The sequence below is a fragment of the Bemisia tabaci genome, chromosome 7, assembly GCF_918797505.1.
Source record: "Bemisia tabaci chromosome 7, PGI_BMITA_v3".
NCBI classification, from domain to species: domain Eukaryota; kingdom Metazoa; phylum Arthropoda; class Insecta; order Hemiptera; family Aleyrodidae; genus Bemisia; species Bemisia tabaci.
In genome coordinates this window covers 34214631-34229414 of record NC_092799.1, presented here as the reverse complement: position 1 = coordinate 34229414, position 14784 = coordinate 34214631, and the positions used below count along the sequence as shown (strand labels likewise).

General features: G+C 35.2%; 1 protein-coding gene across 2 annotated transcripts; it reads right to left on the bottom strand.

Annotated features, from left to right (window-relative positions):
• Positions 1 to 354: 354 nt before the first annotated feature.
• Mtmr6 (Myotubularin related protein 6) lies at positions 355 to 14443 on the bottom strand. 2 transcript variants are annotated; one of them, XM_019042894.2, is made up of 15 exons: positions 14187 to 14443; positions 12531 to 12647; positions 11840 to 12002; positions 10673 to 10830; positions 9234 to 9359; positions 8807 to 8941; positions 8288 to 8420; positions 7520 to 7758; positions 6669 to 6919; positions 5738 to 5866; positions 4750 to 4876; positions 4003 to 4110; positions 3492 to 3588; positions 2814 to 2929; positions 355 to 1690 (listed from the first exon to the last, which is right to left on the bottom strand). In XM_019042894.2, exons 1-15 carry the CDS (start codon positions 14217 to 14219, stop codon positions 1538 to 1540), a joined length of 2085 nt encoding a protein of 694 aa, XP_018898439.2. In that variant the 5' UTR covers positions 14220 to 14443; the 3' UTR covers positions 355 to 1537. The 2 variants fall into 2 exon arrangements, with proteins under 2 accessions (XP_018898439.2, XP_018898437.2); XM_019042892.2 differs by lacking the exon at positions 14187 to 14443 and adding an exon at positions 13417 to 13975.
• Between the last annotated feature and the right edge of the window lie 341 nt (positions 14444 to 14784).

Genomic DNA, 14784 nt, shown 5'->3' with positions numbered 1-14784 from the left:
TTATGTACTTTGTGAATGATATTCAAATTCTGATTAACCAAAGGACTCCTAAAACCAGGATAGGGCTATTGAATGGTAAATTTTGATAAATGAGAGCTTTCAATCTTAAAAATAAAAGGTTCTCCAGGGTTCAGTCTCTTCAAAATTATTTGTTTTTAACTTCTTGTGAGGTATTACAATACTTTCTCAAGTTCCCATAATAGAATGGGCCAGTTGCTCTAATCACAGAATTGCGTAATTGCGCAATGGATCCATAAAAGCATAAAGGTATGTACCTAGAGTATCAACACCTCTATACCTGTTAAGCTGCTAAAAAGGGAGATTTTTTTAACGAAAGAAAAAAAAACAGAGAAGTTCATGATAGTTTTTAATTCCTTTAACAGCAAAACAATCATTATTAAAACGAGTGCATGTTTTTGTTGAAAAAAAATTCAACACTGTACTCAATAAAATAAACAGAACAAGATAAAAGAAAAATTTACAAGAATAATTATCGTGGTATGTAAAAGAAATGGGTGATAGGATTTTGAACTTTTATCACAGGCAAGAATAATGATAAACATAAAAAAATAACTTCTAAATAGGAAATATACATATATCTCTAGACAGAGTTGAATTTTTGGTACTTCAAAAGCATTAAATTTTTATTTTCTGACAGTCACAAAAAATGTTTTAATAAAAATTCAAGCATTCAGACTAAGTGAAAGAAAATTTTCAGAAAAGACTGGAATAGATGGGATAACTTAGGAACTACTCTCGTTCAAACACTTATCTGTTGGATGTTATTTTGAACATCTAATCTTCCAATTTTCATGATAGAAATCAGTGAATTTTGAGGATATTCCAAGGAATAGTTTGGGGTCAAAATTTCAGCTTTAAAGTGAATCTCCAGCGTTGCTTCTGAAGAAACCCATCATATTGCGCAGCTAAAATCTAGGTCCAAAATGAGTGGATATTTAAATGACACAACAAATAAATTGAATTCTAAGTCTCACAAGTTCTAGTAGCATTAATCTATAATGTTAAAGACCAAAAACTAGCCTTGGAAGTTTGATAGTAAAGGCTATAACTTGATTTCCCAGTTTCTGATAAGGGAAACCTCTAAAAGCGAAAGAGCCAGTTTACGGTGGGAGAGGGATATTCTGCAACTGCTGAGAGTGATTACCCGTGATTGGTTGCATCAAGGTCATTTGGCTTGGCCTTACTTTTTTCTTGCCATAATTTCCTGGTGTGGAAGGAACAGATATATGAAAATACGTTGACAGTCAACGTGTTGAACAACGGAAAATAAATAAGGCTTTCAATTGCAATCATTTTTGGAGTATCACTGAAAATTCACAGATTAAATGGAAATAAATCATGAAAAACAAGCCTCGCTGATGCTAGATGAGTGACAATTGATAAATTAAGCGGCTAAAAAACTTCCAGCGTTAGATGAAGACTGTAACATGGCACCACTCATTATCATTGTGTGATATGCAAAAATTTACCTGGGAATATTTGTATCGCTGGGAAGCGATAAAATTATGTCATCAATTCACTGAGGTGATTCAGCGGGCGGTGATTGATTGATTAGCTTGTAGCATGGACGACAGACTGGCACAGTGTTTTGACTAAGGTGGCCAGGTAACGCTGTGTGCTTGTCTATACACCTTGTGCAGAATACATTTCCGCATTTCCAACAGTGATTCTGAGATGAAATTGGAAAAAGAAAATTATCGGATTGAAGAGGTAGTGATGTTAAAATGGGGTTTCTGCTAAAACAGGGGAATTTGTGACCAATTCCACTGCTCCTAATGTAAATCGGCCTTAAATCTAAGAATATTCTTCGTTTGATAGTCGATCTATCAACAGTTCCTGTTTTGCAAGGTACCTGTTCAAGCCCCCTGAGAGTCAAATCGTGCTGATATGCATTTTAATACACATTGATAGGTGGATACTTTTATTGCAGCAAATTGCTTTGTCTCATGATTTAAAGTACAGTTTAATTATCCGATAAATTGCAGTGGAAACCAAAGCTGGATATCAGCAATGCCAGATGTTCAAAAACACATTTAAACGGAAAAATAGGAGACACAGTGCATAAACATGCCTCGTAGGCATGCTGGATAAGTGGACAAAATTTTGCAATTATGAACTACGATTTCTGGCTTAGTTTAAAAAAACGTAAGTACTTTTAATTTTCCAATAGACTTATGTGAATTTACGAAAAAGCCAGAAATTATAGTTCTTAATTGCAAAATGTAGTTGAAGTGATGAGCGGAAATTGATGTATTAATGGACTCACTTAAGCTATACTTTTAGCTTAAGCTTATATAATTTTATTGCCCGATCATATTCTTTATACTACAATTGTATCTTGTTGTAATGTTTCTCAAAATAACATTTTCCTGGAAATGTTCATTTTTTCATAAGTCCCTGCCAGCTATTTCTCGTCAAAGTGTTTCACAAAAATATGCTTTTCCAGGAACAACGATCTACTTTTAATCGCCCTTTGAAAACGTTACATCAAGATACGACTGTAATACTTAATATGATGAAGCATAATTTGACTTCAAGGGATTTATTGAAAAATCTCTGAAATTCAAAGATCATTAACTGATCCGCAGACTGTCAGATCGTTCTCTTAGATACAGTTGAAACACCCTTGACAGAGCTTTGTATATTTCTAATTTGATTGATGTGCAGCATTGCCTTTACAACTAAAATAAACATACAACAGCTCCTGTTAATGAACGTTAAACTATTTTAAAAAGATGGCTTTAAAGTTTAAGATACATTGTTGGATTAAATTTTTCAAGTGGACTACTTACTTTTTTGGTAAAATGGTCAAAAGGTGCAGAGCAACTGCACTCTTGGACTGATCGCAACGTTTTCCAGTCCAAAGCTACGGACTCTAAATCTGATGTGATCTGTGTGATCTTTTCTTCTGCAAAAATCATAATCATGCACCTGGGTTATTAACATAACAGTCATTCTATTGATAAAGGCTTACTCTAAAAACATAAAGTAAGGGTGAAAAATCATCTAAGTCTCAACAGAGCAGTGGTTATGATTTCCACTGTCCAGTTCCACCTGTCAATCACTCCAAGAATATGAATCACAGGAAAGTGAAAGCACAATTTGGCTGCCACAAACGCTCTAGATTGTGTTTGCTTGACATCAAAGGACTACGCACACAATACCAAGATTTGGTGCTGGCTGAATTTTGATAATTTGTTCAATATGATGTTCATTAAAACCTCCATAGCTCAATGAATTTATAGAATTGAACATCAATGCACCGATCTAGACAGAAGCGAGACTGAAAAGTGAATTTTTTGGCCATTTTGCAATCCTTTGCAATCCTTAATACTTGCTTGTAGCAGGTAAAGAGTAAGTCTAAGTTCAACTTTTGTTTCTGGCTGTATTGTATTTGCCGTTAAAGCATAATCACCTAACAGCATGGGAACAGAGAAACTCATTCAAATTATGATTCAGAATATCCTTACCTAAATTCTGACTTTCTGGAGACTCCGATTCGGTTTTACGGAATTCAATAGCACCTAGTGGATCATCGAATGAGTTTAAATTCGATAATACTGAGACCTGGAAAATAAAAGAGATAAAATAAAAGAGGGGCAAAACGAAAAATTTAGAATGTGATAGGGAGGAAAAAATCTAAAGTAAACTGATAGTAACAGTTTTGAAGAGGCATTTGCAATCATGAAAAGTAAAAATTCATTGCAAGGCTTCACGGACACAAGGATCTACGATATTGAAATGAACTACACACTTAGTTTAATTCAGAGGTGTTATTTCTAAGAGAAGGAAACAAACCTTGATGGACTTCAGAACCCCCCTCCTTAATTTTACACGGAAACTCTTTAGAATAAATTTGTTGACTCTGATTCTAATTTGTGGTTTTCTGACTCTGATTTCCTCACAGAATAGTGGGGTACCATCATTCAGTTATTTACAATACTTGAAGTCAAGCTGAAAGCTTAGAATTAAGAAGCTTACCTTATTATAAAAAAATTTATTTTCAATAGATGGACTACTATCTTTCAATAATGAAGACTTCACTTTGCCTCCACATTCTGATAGTTTACTTTTGATGAGGGATATTTTCTGAAAATAAACAATAAGCAATTTAGCAGCTGAAACTCATCAACAATAAAGATTTGGAAAGGACCTGTCGCGTTTTAAAAAGAAAAAATTGAAAAATAATAAAGTTAAGTGCTTGAGTCTTGATGTCACATTTAAGTTACAGAGTGTCTACAGACTCAGATGAAAAAAAATTCCTTGATTTTTCACACTGAATATTTGTGCGCGTGGAACTGAAAATGAAAAATTTTTAGGTGCCGATTTCACCGAGAATGACAGAAGCATGTGAGCCTTTTTTTCCCTGGGTGTAAATGATTCAGTTAACTGAAATTAATATTCCTCATTGATATTAATTCTTCTGTTCACTATTCAGAGAGTGATTCAAAGCATGGAGCCTCGAACCAAACTGGGACTCAGTTTGATCGTAGGGACGTTTTTTCCAACTGAAAATTTTAAGTTTTTTAGATTCAAAATATTTCATGAAACTCCTTGATTCATCAGACTTGCTGGAATTCCCTACACATTCCTAATTTTCCAGAACTTCAGTGAAACTCTGGAGTTAGCAAGATTGGGCTCGACTCAACTCAAAATTTGAGTTCTCACGTGGCGGAACAAATAAAGAAGAAAAAAAATGGTGGGCTGAAGAGAGATGAGATTGCATACCCTGTGCAAAAATCGGACATGATCCTCCAAAGAATTGCTATGATCATTTGTAGCAGTAATGTATTCACTAACATTTTCTCTAGGGTGAACTCCACTTTCAAATCTACAGTACATGCCCCTCCAGAACCTGAAAAGTGAAGGAGTAAGAGGGCACATAGAGGAATTAGGTAAAGGAGAAATAATTTCATACTCAATGACACAGATAAGAGAAACTTCAGAATAATTTTGGTGAAAAATAAAAATATGGGTTTAATTTATTTTGATGTTTTACTGTACATATAAATCTCAGGTAATGCCTACCTTTTAGGGGGGCCCTTATTTTGAACTTTTTTCGACATTTCAGGAGCAGAACCCTGCAAACGGTTTCTGTTGGTAAATAATGAATGAAAAAAAGCTTTTTGGAAAAAAATAATTTTAAACCATGCTTCAATGCTGCTGAAGTTGGGACCTACCATTCAGGATTTTTGGCAAATCGCGTTTTCATGTGATTTGGTGCTAACTTTTTTACATGATCTAATGCACCTGAAGTTGCAAAATTTTGTAATTAGGACCATTATTTGTGGTATTTTAACATTAAGTTTTCAGATTTGGTTTGACAAAATTCATATCTTAGGCCTTCAAATCACAAAAAAACGCGATTTCTGCAATCCATTTTCCTTGAGGCACATTCAACAGCAGTTTGCCACTTTCATTTCGCTTGGATTTGATCAATTTTGTTTGTAGGAAATCTAATTAGTGTATTTGGGAGGGTCAAGGGGCTCTCTCCCTCTCCATCCATATGGCATTGCGCGCAAAAATTTGAAGGAGTAATCTAACGAAATTCTCCGCATTTGTTGAAGCATTCTGTATTTCTGATTGAGTCCGCAAGCATAATGCACAAATAGTGTACCAGGTAATAAACTGAATGAAAAACTATTTGTCAATTAATTGCCTTTGTTCTAAAAGTAACTATTTTTATATGCTAAAGGCATAAAATCAAAGAACTCACTTAAAATTCTGAGGAGCTAAGTTTGGCTTCAGTAAATCTGAATGCTGTTCGGGCGCATACAGGGGATTCATGTACTCTGACATATGATTGGCCATAAATCCCCACAGTGAGAAGGTTCTCTCATTTAATCTGTAAAAAAAAAAAAATAAAATCCATCACATTAGTTTCAAAATAAGCTCATTTTCTGGCAAAGCTGAATTGTAGAATCATTTGCACGAGTCCGCTTTGGCGGCACGAGTGGAGTACATATTTGAAACATTTAGAGCGCAGGCCTTGATTTTGTTGGCAAAAAACGTTTATTAGAAGATGGCTACAAAAATGTTTACTTCTGTATTCTATCACAAATCAATAGTTTCCACTATTAGGAATGCACGGGTAGGGTAGACTGGCATAAAAAAATCTGAATTTGCAGATTGCTTGAGTTTGGAATATTATTCTAACGATTACCAACAAAAGAAGTGACACAAGAAAATGGGTGAAGAAGGCTTAAATAAGCATCAAAATTTCTGGAGTAAAATAAACATTAAACAAAAGCAGGCATTCTGTCTTTTGTTTTAGCCTTATTTACCAATTTTCTAGGGTCTGTTCTTCGTTAAATTATCCAGGCTATTCTTACGTAGTATTCTTTGAATTGAATGAATGTTGAATGTTGATCTGACTCGCCACTGACCACAATCAGCAAGATTTGTGATATACTTACACTTATTTGTAATATTTTGTTTCTTTTTCCTTGAAATGGCTTAGATGCAGCAAGTCGTTAAATAAATTTAATGCTTACAGGAGTTTAATTTTAAAATATAAGATTCACTTTCTGCCCCTTCTGAAAAAGTTAGGTTGTACGAAGTGATCCAATAGGCTGCAGCTCTTTCCCTTAAAAAAAAATCAATTTGGGCAGCAAAGACAATTTTTAGAACATGCAGTGTGTACCAACCTCAAATCAATGCGATCTTTCTCACAATTGCCGATGAATGTTCCAAACTGACATGAGGACAGATGATCATGGAGGGTCAATAGAAAATTTTCATTAAATTGGAATGCTCTTGGATACTGTTCTGCAAGATGCCATGTGGCCTCAATGAACTGAGTGAAAACTGGTGAGACTTCTTTCGGATCGCCTGCGATGTGCCCATATCGATCACTGAACTTATGTCCAAATGCCAGCCAATCTTTTTCTATCAAGGCCTATGAAATATTGAAAGAATTTTGAGGATCTCGCTTGGAAAAAATGAGAAATTAATAATTGACGATTTCTTGCTAGTCACGATTTTGAAAAATATCAGCTTTGCGAACCATAACAATGCATGCTGTAAGAGTACGCAATGCAAACAAAGTTGTAATACAGGGCAATCAGCTTATCAATAAAAAAGAAAATAGTTGACCGGGTATTTGTAAAATTCAATCAATTTACGGTTTTTTTCAATTTGACTCAACTTGTGAGGGTGTCCACAAATTTTGGGATCTTTAGAGAGACAATTGTGATCCCCCTAAAGATCTTCAGAAGAGATGAGAAGAATTAATGTACTTGGGGATTGAAAAAAAAAAAAAAGAAACACTTTCCTCTATAAAATGATTCATTAAATCAAAATTAACCACAATTTTAAATTGGACAACATCCAAAATTATAACATTGATCTTATGGATTTCAACGAGGGGTTCCAAAAATAGAACTGTTAATTCTTGCTTGAATTGCAGGATTTGTTATTGCAAGATAGGCGAAATCGATGTATTTCTTTAAAATGGTGCTGAAGCCATAAACAGGACACAATTCCGTAATTCACTGACCTGGTATCCTTGGATTGTTCTATAGTATGGGTCCAAGAGAAGTGAGGATAGAGAGCACACTTGTGCAGTTCGATCCCAGCCATCGGAGCAGTGGACAACAACACTCACACCTGTTGATACAGCTTGTGCGATAAAAAATGCCGCGTCAAAAATGGCTTTGACATGCCGCAACCAGCCACTGGACTCAAGACCACTCAGAAAGTTGTTCATGGTGGATGTGGTGGTTTGCTGTTCGCATGCTGTAATTAAGATCAAATTAATGAGGAATAGTCTGGTTAGGAAAACAGAGAGAAAAGAATGAGTTTCAGAGCCAAGGAATCAGGCTATTGCACTTTGTTCTTTTAATTAGTCTTATGAGCACTAAAATAAAAGGAGACATGTATGTTAAAGTTTCTCATTTAATCTTTGAGCTGAGAGAGCGACTTTGAAAGTTGCTGAAAATCTAACTTCATTTCAAATGGAAAAATACTTCGCCAGCAGTTTTTGTGGTATAAGTTATAGGATCCACTTCATCCGCTTGTTTATTTCACTTATTTGCGCTCTTTAGCATTAGAACATTGATACATTTTAAATCAGAATTACAGATATGGTTGACTTCTCAAAATGTCTTCATAATTACGTCGGTGTAGTAGCCATTTAGTTTATTGTCTACACTCGATCTGTGATGGTCAAACCCTAGATTCGGCGGTAGAATATGATCAAGCTGCTTTTGTTGAGAGATTGAGTACTTTTAAACATTAATAATTGTTAAGAAAATGGCTGACTCACTTTCAATCAGTTTGCCAAGGCTGCTCCTCATGATATGAATGTTTTCCACTCCAAAGAACTGAAACTTGATATTTTCATAAAAATTTTCATTTTCATACCCTTTCCCTGTTGCTCGATTTGCCATTGCGTTAATCTGTAAAAAAGGAAAAATGCGAATTGTAAGATGCTGTTATAAATTTTTTTTTTTTCATGATTTATTTACTTTTTTTTTTTTGAAAACAAAATTTTATGAACTTAGTTTTACTTCAAGGTTGCGTTTTGGACACACGAAAAACTCACTCACTCACAGTGTCAGTTTGAAATAATTACAATAAATTTTACGTTAGAAAAGTTGTTTTACATTTTGTGTTTACTGCATGAGGTATGTAATTTTATGCTCTGAAGATGAAAACCAAGTCAAAAAGCCTTAAGCAATAAAAAACTTAAAACATTTACATCGCTTTGGTTCCTTCATTCAATTCACTTATTATTTGTAAGTGCTGAGTTGAAAAGCTATGATTGTGTACAATTAAGACATACCATTGGTCTGGTGTCAGCAACATACATACTGCTAAAATTGGGATTCGTTTTCAGGATACAGTTCAACATTTTTTCGTCTTCTAAACACCGGGCACTGAAGCCTGATAATGGCTGACTGCACCGAGAGATGGATGCCTAAAATTGTAGAAAAGAAAAAAACCACAAATTAAAATGAGACACATACTGAAGGATTTTTTTACAATCTACTGATTAAGCTGATTGATTTGATATTCCTTGCACTCTAGTTAGATTTGGATAGTTGATTAATCGTTCAGAATCCAAGCTGTTGGCTTCTAAGGCTCACATAGAACTTCACACAAGATCACGGCAAATTGTTGGAAAGTTGCTTCCATACCCTAAGTTCACCGTTTCCATGGACAGATCATGAATAAATAAGTAAAAATAATGAAAAAGAGATGAAATTTACCTTATTGCTATGGAGATAACAGAGAACAGGAAGTCGTCCTTTACTTCTGAATTTAGAGCTTCCAACTAAAATATTAGTTGAGGCTGAGGATGGAACGTACAGGTACTTTGGATACGTATCACACAACTAAAAAAAACACAAGCAAACACATCTTAAACCATGGTTAGACATTTTTGCAAAACATTTGAATGGGGATTTTGATGTTCCCATGTAGACAGCTGTTCGTTAAGTATGTACAGGCTACTTACATTACCATAAAGGTAAATCTTTGAAAGCAACTAAAGTGCAATAAATAAGGTGCTTATTGTACACGCTGATTTTTTTCCTGAGCACTGTTATAACATTGTTATAGTTCTAGGCATGAAAATGTTTCAAATGTCAAAATCTCACTAAAAATTTCTGAGAGTAATATTGATTACTCAGCGATTCAGTTGGTAAATGCTCTTCTGTCAAAAATACAGTTCCTCTGCAAAATGCAGATGCTCTGTAATTGCTCAGGGAGTCAAAACAGCTGATACTCAGAAAGGCCTGTTAGTGTTGATAAATTCCTCAAAAAAAATAATGAAATAAGCCACAATTAATAATGATGTGAACCATGAATTAAAAATTAAAATGCTATTGCATCAATGGACAGTTACACAAAGCACGCAATTGATTCATGTAAAAAAAATTAGTGAGCTTAACTCCAGACTAAGATATTTAACGTTTATGGATGTGTGCCTCCAGTTCATGAAAAAACTAACTCCAAAGTTTTTTGAGACGAATGACGCATTGAATGTTACTCCGATAGTCAGTGGCGCGGCGTAATATGTGTTATATTGATTGATTTGTCATTTAAACCTATGGAAAGAGATGGATAAAGAAGGTGTTTGCAGTGACTTTAATGATTGATTCTTTACCATAGCTTTTAATGGGGAGCTATCAACAATTGATCATCTGTGCCTCGCCACTGGTAAAAGTCGTCTTTGCGTTATGAAAATATGGCAACCTCAATCCTGGCGCTTTGGCTCAGCTGTTGCTTTTGTTGACGATTTGAACAACACACAGGGGGGAAGGAACATGGCTTGATTTATAAACCTGCCAAAACTGTTGTGAGAGTGCGAGAGAGAGTTGAGAGCGCGATTTGATTCAAGGAGATTATTGTTTTGCTTGTTTGTATAAAATTAAAATTTCCTGTGACCATTGTAAATGAAAAAGTCAATATTTTAGTTTGGAGTTAATTACAGTTATTTTTGTTGGGCAAATCATATTTTTTGTGAAAGTTTGGTTTGGAAAGGTATCTAAATGCTTCCATTCGCACCTTCTTTGGTAGTCTATTGTTACTTATGGCTACTCTACACGTAATGGAGCATCATATTAAAACTCTGCCGCGCATGCAACTAACACATTGTTACTTATTTGTGTTTTTAAATGATCTGTGTGGTTATATTTATTATTACCTCATAATCCTGATTTAGAAGAGTCAAAGACCACTCATCATTTGGAACTTTCATGCGCTGATATTCGGCTTGCAAATCAAAGAAGCTCCAACCAGCTTGCTTTGGGATGTCCTCTGAACTTGAAGTATAACGAAAACAGTACAAATCTTCTAACCTAGCTGCCATGAAAAAGCAAACAACAGTTATTTCTTTCTACAGCAGTTATGAATTAAATTTGAATTTAATCAAGTTTTTAGAAAGGAACAAGCTTTTTTGGCTAATCTCAGAACTCATACTTCTTTGATAAATTTTTCCAATGCGATGAAGTCGATAATTATTTTAATGGAGCATCTCCAAGACTCACCAACAGAGCACCACTTTAGGACACTATCAATTCTATTTAATTTTCTGCTATGATGTCAAACAATATCAAGAACAATCCCTAATAATTTACAAGAGCAGGGCTAAAGACATTGAATCACGTGGACCGTGCATCCGGCTCGGTTTTGTACAGGTGAAGCGCGACAAGTTTCTTAGATCACCATGATGGACTGGAGGGGAGGGGGAGAGAGCGTATGTCCCAAGCACTCAAGGAGGCTGCAGAGAAGCAATGGGGAATCCATTCATGCGCTCAGTTTTTCACAAATAACTCGTTTTGAGTCCATTTTCAGACAGAATTCCTACGGATGAAAGTTGAAGAACATGTAAGTTTACAACCGATTACTAACAGAGAAAATTGCCTCACAGTTTGACAAAAATACACCAGTGCCGCTACTGCGCATATGCAGATGTGCGTGTGTCACGCCTTCCATAACACAGGATGCACGGTCTACGTGATTCAATGTCTTTAAGTAGGACTCAAAGATCTTCAATCAGAGAATGACAGAGACATTCTTGCAAAGACTCTGCATACAATAAGGAGAATTTGATACCAAGGGTTGGTCTGAAAATTTAACTTGATGTTACCATTTGGTCTTTGGGCATCAAGAGTCCCACCCTGCATTGGTTCATTTTTTTGTTTAAGAGAATACTCATGCACCACTTACACGGTAACTAACCACTGATGATGGTATTTTATAAAATCATAGTGGTCACATTTTCATTCTGAACATGGTTAGACACTAAAGTTTAAATACATTTCCTGAGTGTTTGGTACTTATGTTATCTAAAACTTCCATGGAATTTTACCTGGCTGCGAAAGTTTCTGCAGAGACACAAACATTTCATGACAATCTGATTCTCTTGGAATGACGAAAGTGACTAGGAGAAAGGTTTTGCATCTTATCCTCAAAGAGGAACCAGCAGTAGACAAGGGCAACTTTTCTATGCTTGCTATGTGTGTGTAAAGGATCTGTAAAAGAGGAAATGAAGACACAGGGTTATTAATTTTAACGGCACAAAGGGTCTTATAAATATATCTATTCACAGAAGAGGCTTACTAGTTTAGATTGGGGTAACAATCCTGATTAAAAAAATTCTCTCAAATTTCTCCTGGGAGCTTAATAAATTCTACCTACATATTGCCTGGTGCTTTACTGATCAAGAAGTTGTCCATTGGTAAACAGCTCCTGCCTAAGTAAAGTCCGAATAAAACCTTGAGCCTTAGGTAACTAACTCATTCAACTTTGTTCCATGATAGGTACAAAAATCGATAATTTCTTTTCTACCTTCTTTAAGTTAATTATTATTCTTTCTGCAATGATTTGGATGGATGTAATTGATTTTCCAACCGCAATTTACTGATGGTATTCTTTTCCCTGGCGCTTTTTGAGCCAAGTGGATGCAATTCCCCTTTTTAAAACTTAGAAAAAAAGAAGCGCACAAAACTAAAAAGCATAAAGGTATTTTGTTAAATTTTATGAGAGAACGTTCCACTTACCCAAGTCTCTTTCTTCTTATCTGGATCCACAAAAATTAAATGAGTCGGTGTTAGATATAAGGTTCCAACAGCAGGTTCGCTAGGATGATATCGATCGAGCATGCGGACATTCTCCACCTAGAAAAAATATTTGGTTACCTTGAGAGGAGGAGTGTTAAATTTTAGTTAAATCTAACTCAATTTGCCACGGTCCACAGGAGAGGGTTCATTACTTCCAAATAATTTAAAATTGAGTTAATGGTATCACTTCTTGGAGAGGTAAGTTGGAAACTTTGATTTTACTGATATATGTTGAAATTAGGAGAAATCTTAATTATTTAGTTGGCATATCAACACTTATCTGCTGATAATTTTTAATAGGGCAAATTGACAAAATGCTGTTTCCAAAACAATTTTCCTGCATACATTGAGATACATTTTCCTGTGGACAACCACGTTTGAGTGAAGGTATGAAAAAGTACATAATCAGATACAAAAAAACGATTCTCAAGGCTTCGTGTCAATAAATTTCATAACCTCTGATTGTGCTAGTGTTGACAGAAAATAAAAAAATAATGACTCACTCTGGTGCTCGCATTACCCTGATTGTGCTGTACCCTGATTTCGCATGTACCCTGATTTCGCATGTACCCTGATTGGTATTGATAGCACATCATAAATCAAGACTCTCTCCAGTGCTCTTATATCTGTGCCTACTGTGTGATTGTTAAGTAGCACATAATAAGATGCTACATTATATTGTCATGAATCATATGATGAATATTGCGATGTAAAATTTCTTAAATTCGTATTCATGATAATTTAAGAAGAATGCAATTTCATACAAAAATTTCAGTAAAATTGTTCAAAAATAAATAAAACATAGCAGAGCAAAAAATAAGAGCACCTTCTTCAAAGCGAATTCATTAGAACAATTCTGCAGTGAACAAATGACAATGTCGCTGGCCTCTTCTTGCAATAGCCACGACCGAAATCGACCATAGATTGAAGTTGATCCAGACATCAAACCACTTTGGTCAAGACGGGAGTAATTGATGGTCTCATGGGATGGAGCAAAGTTTTCGTTAGGAAAAGGATCACTGGGAGAACTAGCTGTCATGCTCATTCACGGGGTGTAGGATTCAAGTCTAAGATGGAACTAAGAAAAATTGAGGTAAAGATGGAAAATACACAGCACTATCGGCACTCACTCTTGTTGAATAATTAAAGAAATACGTGAGTTAATTGTATGAATTCATCCTGTAAGAATATCAGGGAATGCAACAGGAAAGTGGTTCAATTGTTCAAAGATGAGGGGGAAAGGGGAAAAGCACTTTCACAGCCTACTTAACGTATTAAACCGTAACAAATCGAATTAACCTGTGGTCAAAGCAGGTTACAAGAGAAAACAGATGGTTTCAAAGAATCGTTAAGTGAAAGAGGAGATATGGATCTTAAAATTGGAATCAAGACAGTTGATTTTGAGAGGTGCCAATAAAATCTTTATTTATGTATCTTGAGCATGCCCAGATCTGATTCCTGGTGGACAGATAAAAGACAACCTCTACACATGCTTATTGAAACAAACTAAGATGAATATACAAAGGGGGAAGATAATTTCGGATGTTTTATCAATGGGAAGGTGAAATTTATAAAAGAGCAAGGATGTGTTGTTACCTTGGGTGTTTTTATGTGATCTGTTGGATCCATGGCAGAAGGAAATCAACTCTAACATCGAACAGACGGTGCACCTAGAGTTTAAGTGTTTCTAGCATTATGTTTCCAGAAACTGAAAGGATAAACTGGAATTCCTGGAGAAACAATGGAGTTCAGCTTACAATGCAAATAAAAGAGTGATAACAATTATTGGTTAAAAAATTGGCAAAAAAGCCGAGAAATGGCCGCTGTGCTTTGGCGTGTTTTGATTAAAAATTCTTGAATGGAAACAGCGTTGCCAGATTACAATAATAAACACTTTTCCACTGAGTTTCCTTCTTTTTCTCCACCTTATCACTAAAATTTGACCTACATTTTTATCAGGCTTTGGTGATTAATTTTACTATAAGTAAGTAAAGTTTTAATTGCTTTGATTTTCCCTCCATAATTTATGATTAGTAATTAAAACCTCAAAAGCAGAAGTAGAGAGATTTTATTCCAAGATTTCAAAGATTTCAAGGTAGCGCCTATTGGTCCATGGTAGCGCCTACAGATAGGCAATATGTTGAACAGCTCTTTTACGAGAGGTGACCCTTCTACAACAGTTTTCGTCGAATCT

What these genes read in the sequence shown, in the direction of transcription:
- Mtmr6 (XM_019042892.2), bottom strand. Translation starts at nt 13,635, where the DNA reads ATGAGCATGACAGCTAGTTCTCCCAGTGATCCTTTTCCTAACGAAAAC. An exon ending in CCTTGGCAAACTGATTGAAA is followed by an intron (nt 7,759 to 8,287) that starts GTGAGTCAGCCA and finishes TCTTAATTACAG; the next exon opens with CATGCGAACAGCAAACCACC. An exon ending in GAACAATCCAAGGATACCAG is followed by an intron (nt 6,920 to 7,519) that starts GTCAGTGAATTA and finishes AATATTTCATAG; the next exon opens with GCCTTGATAGAAAAAGATTG.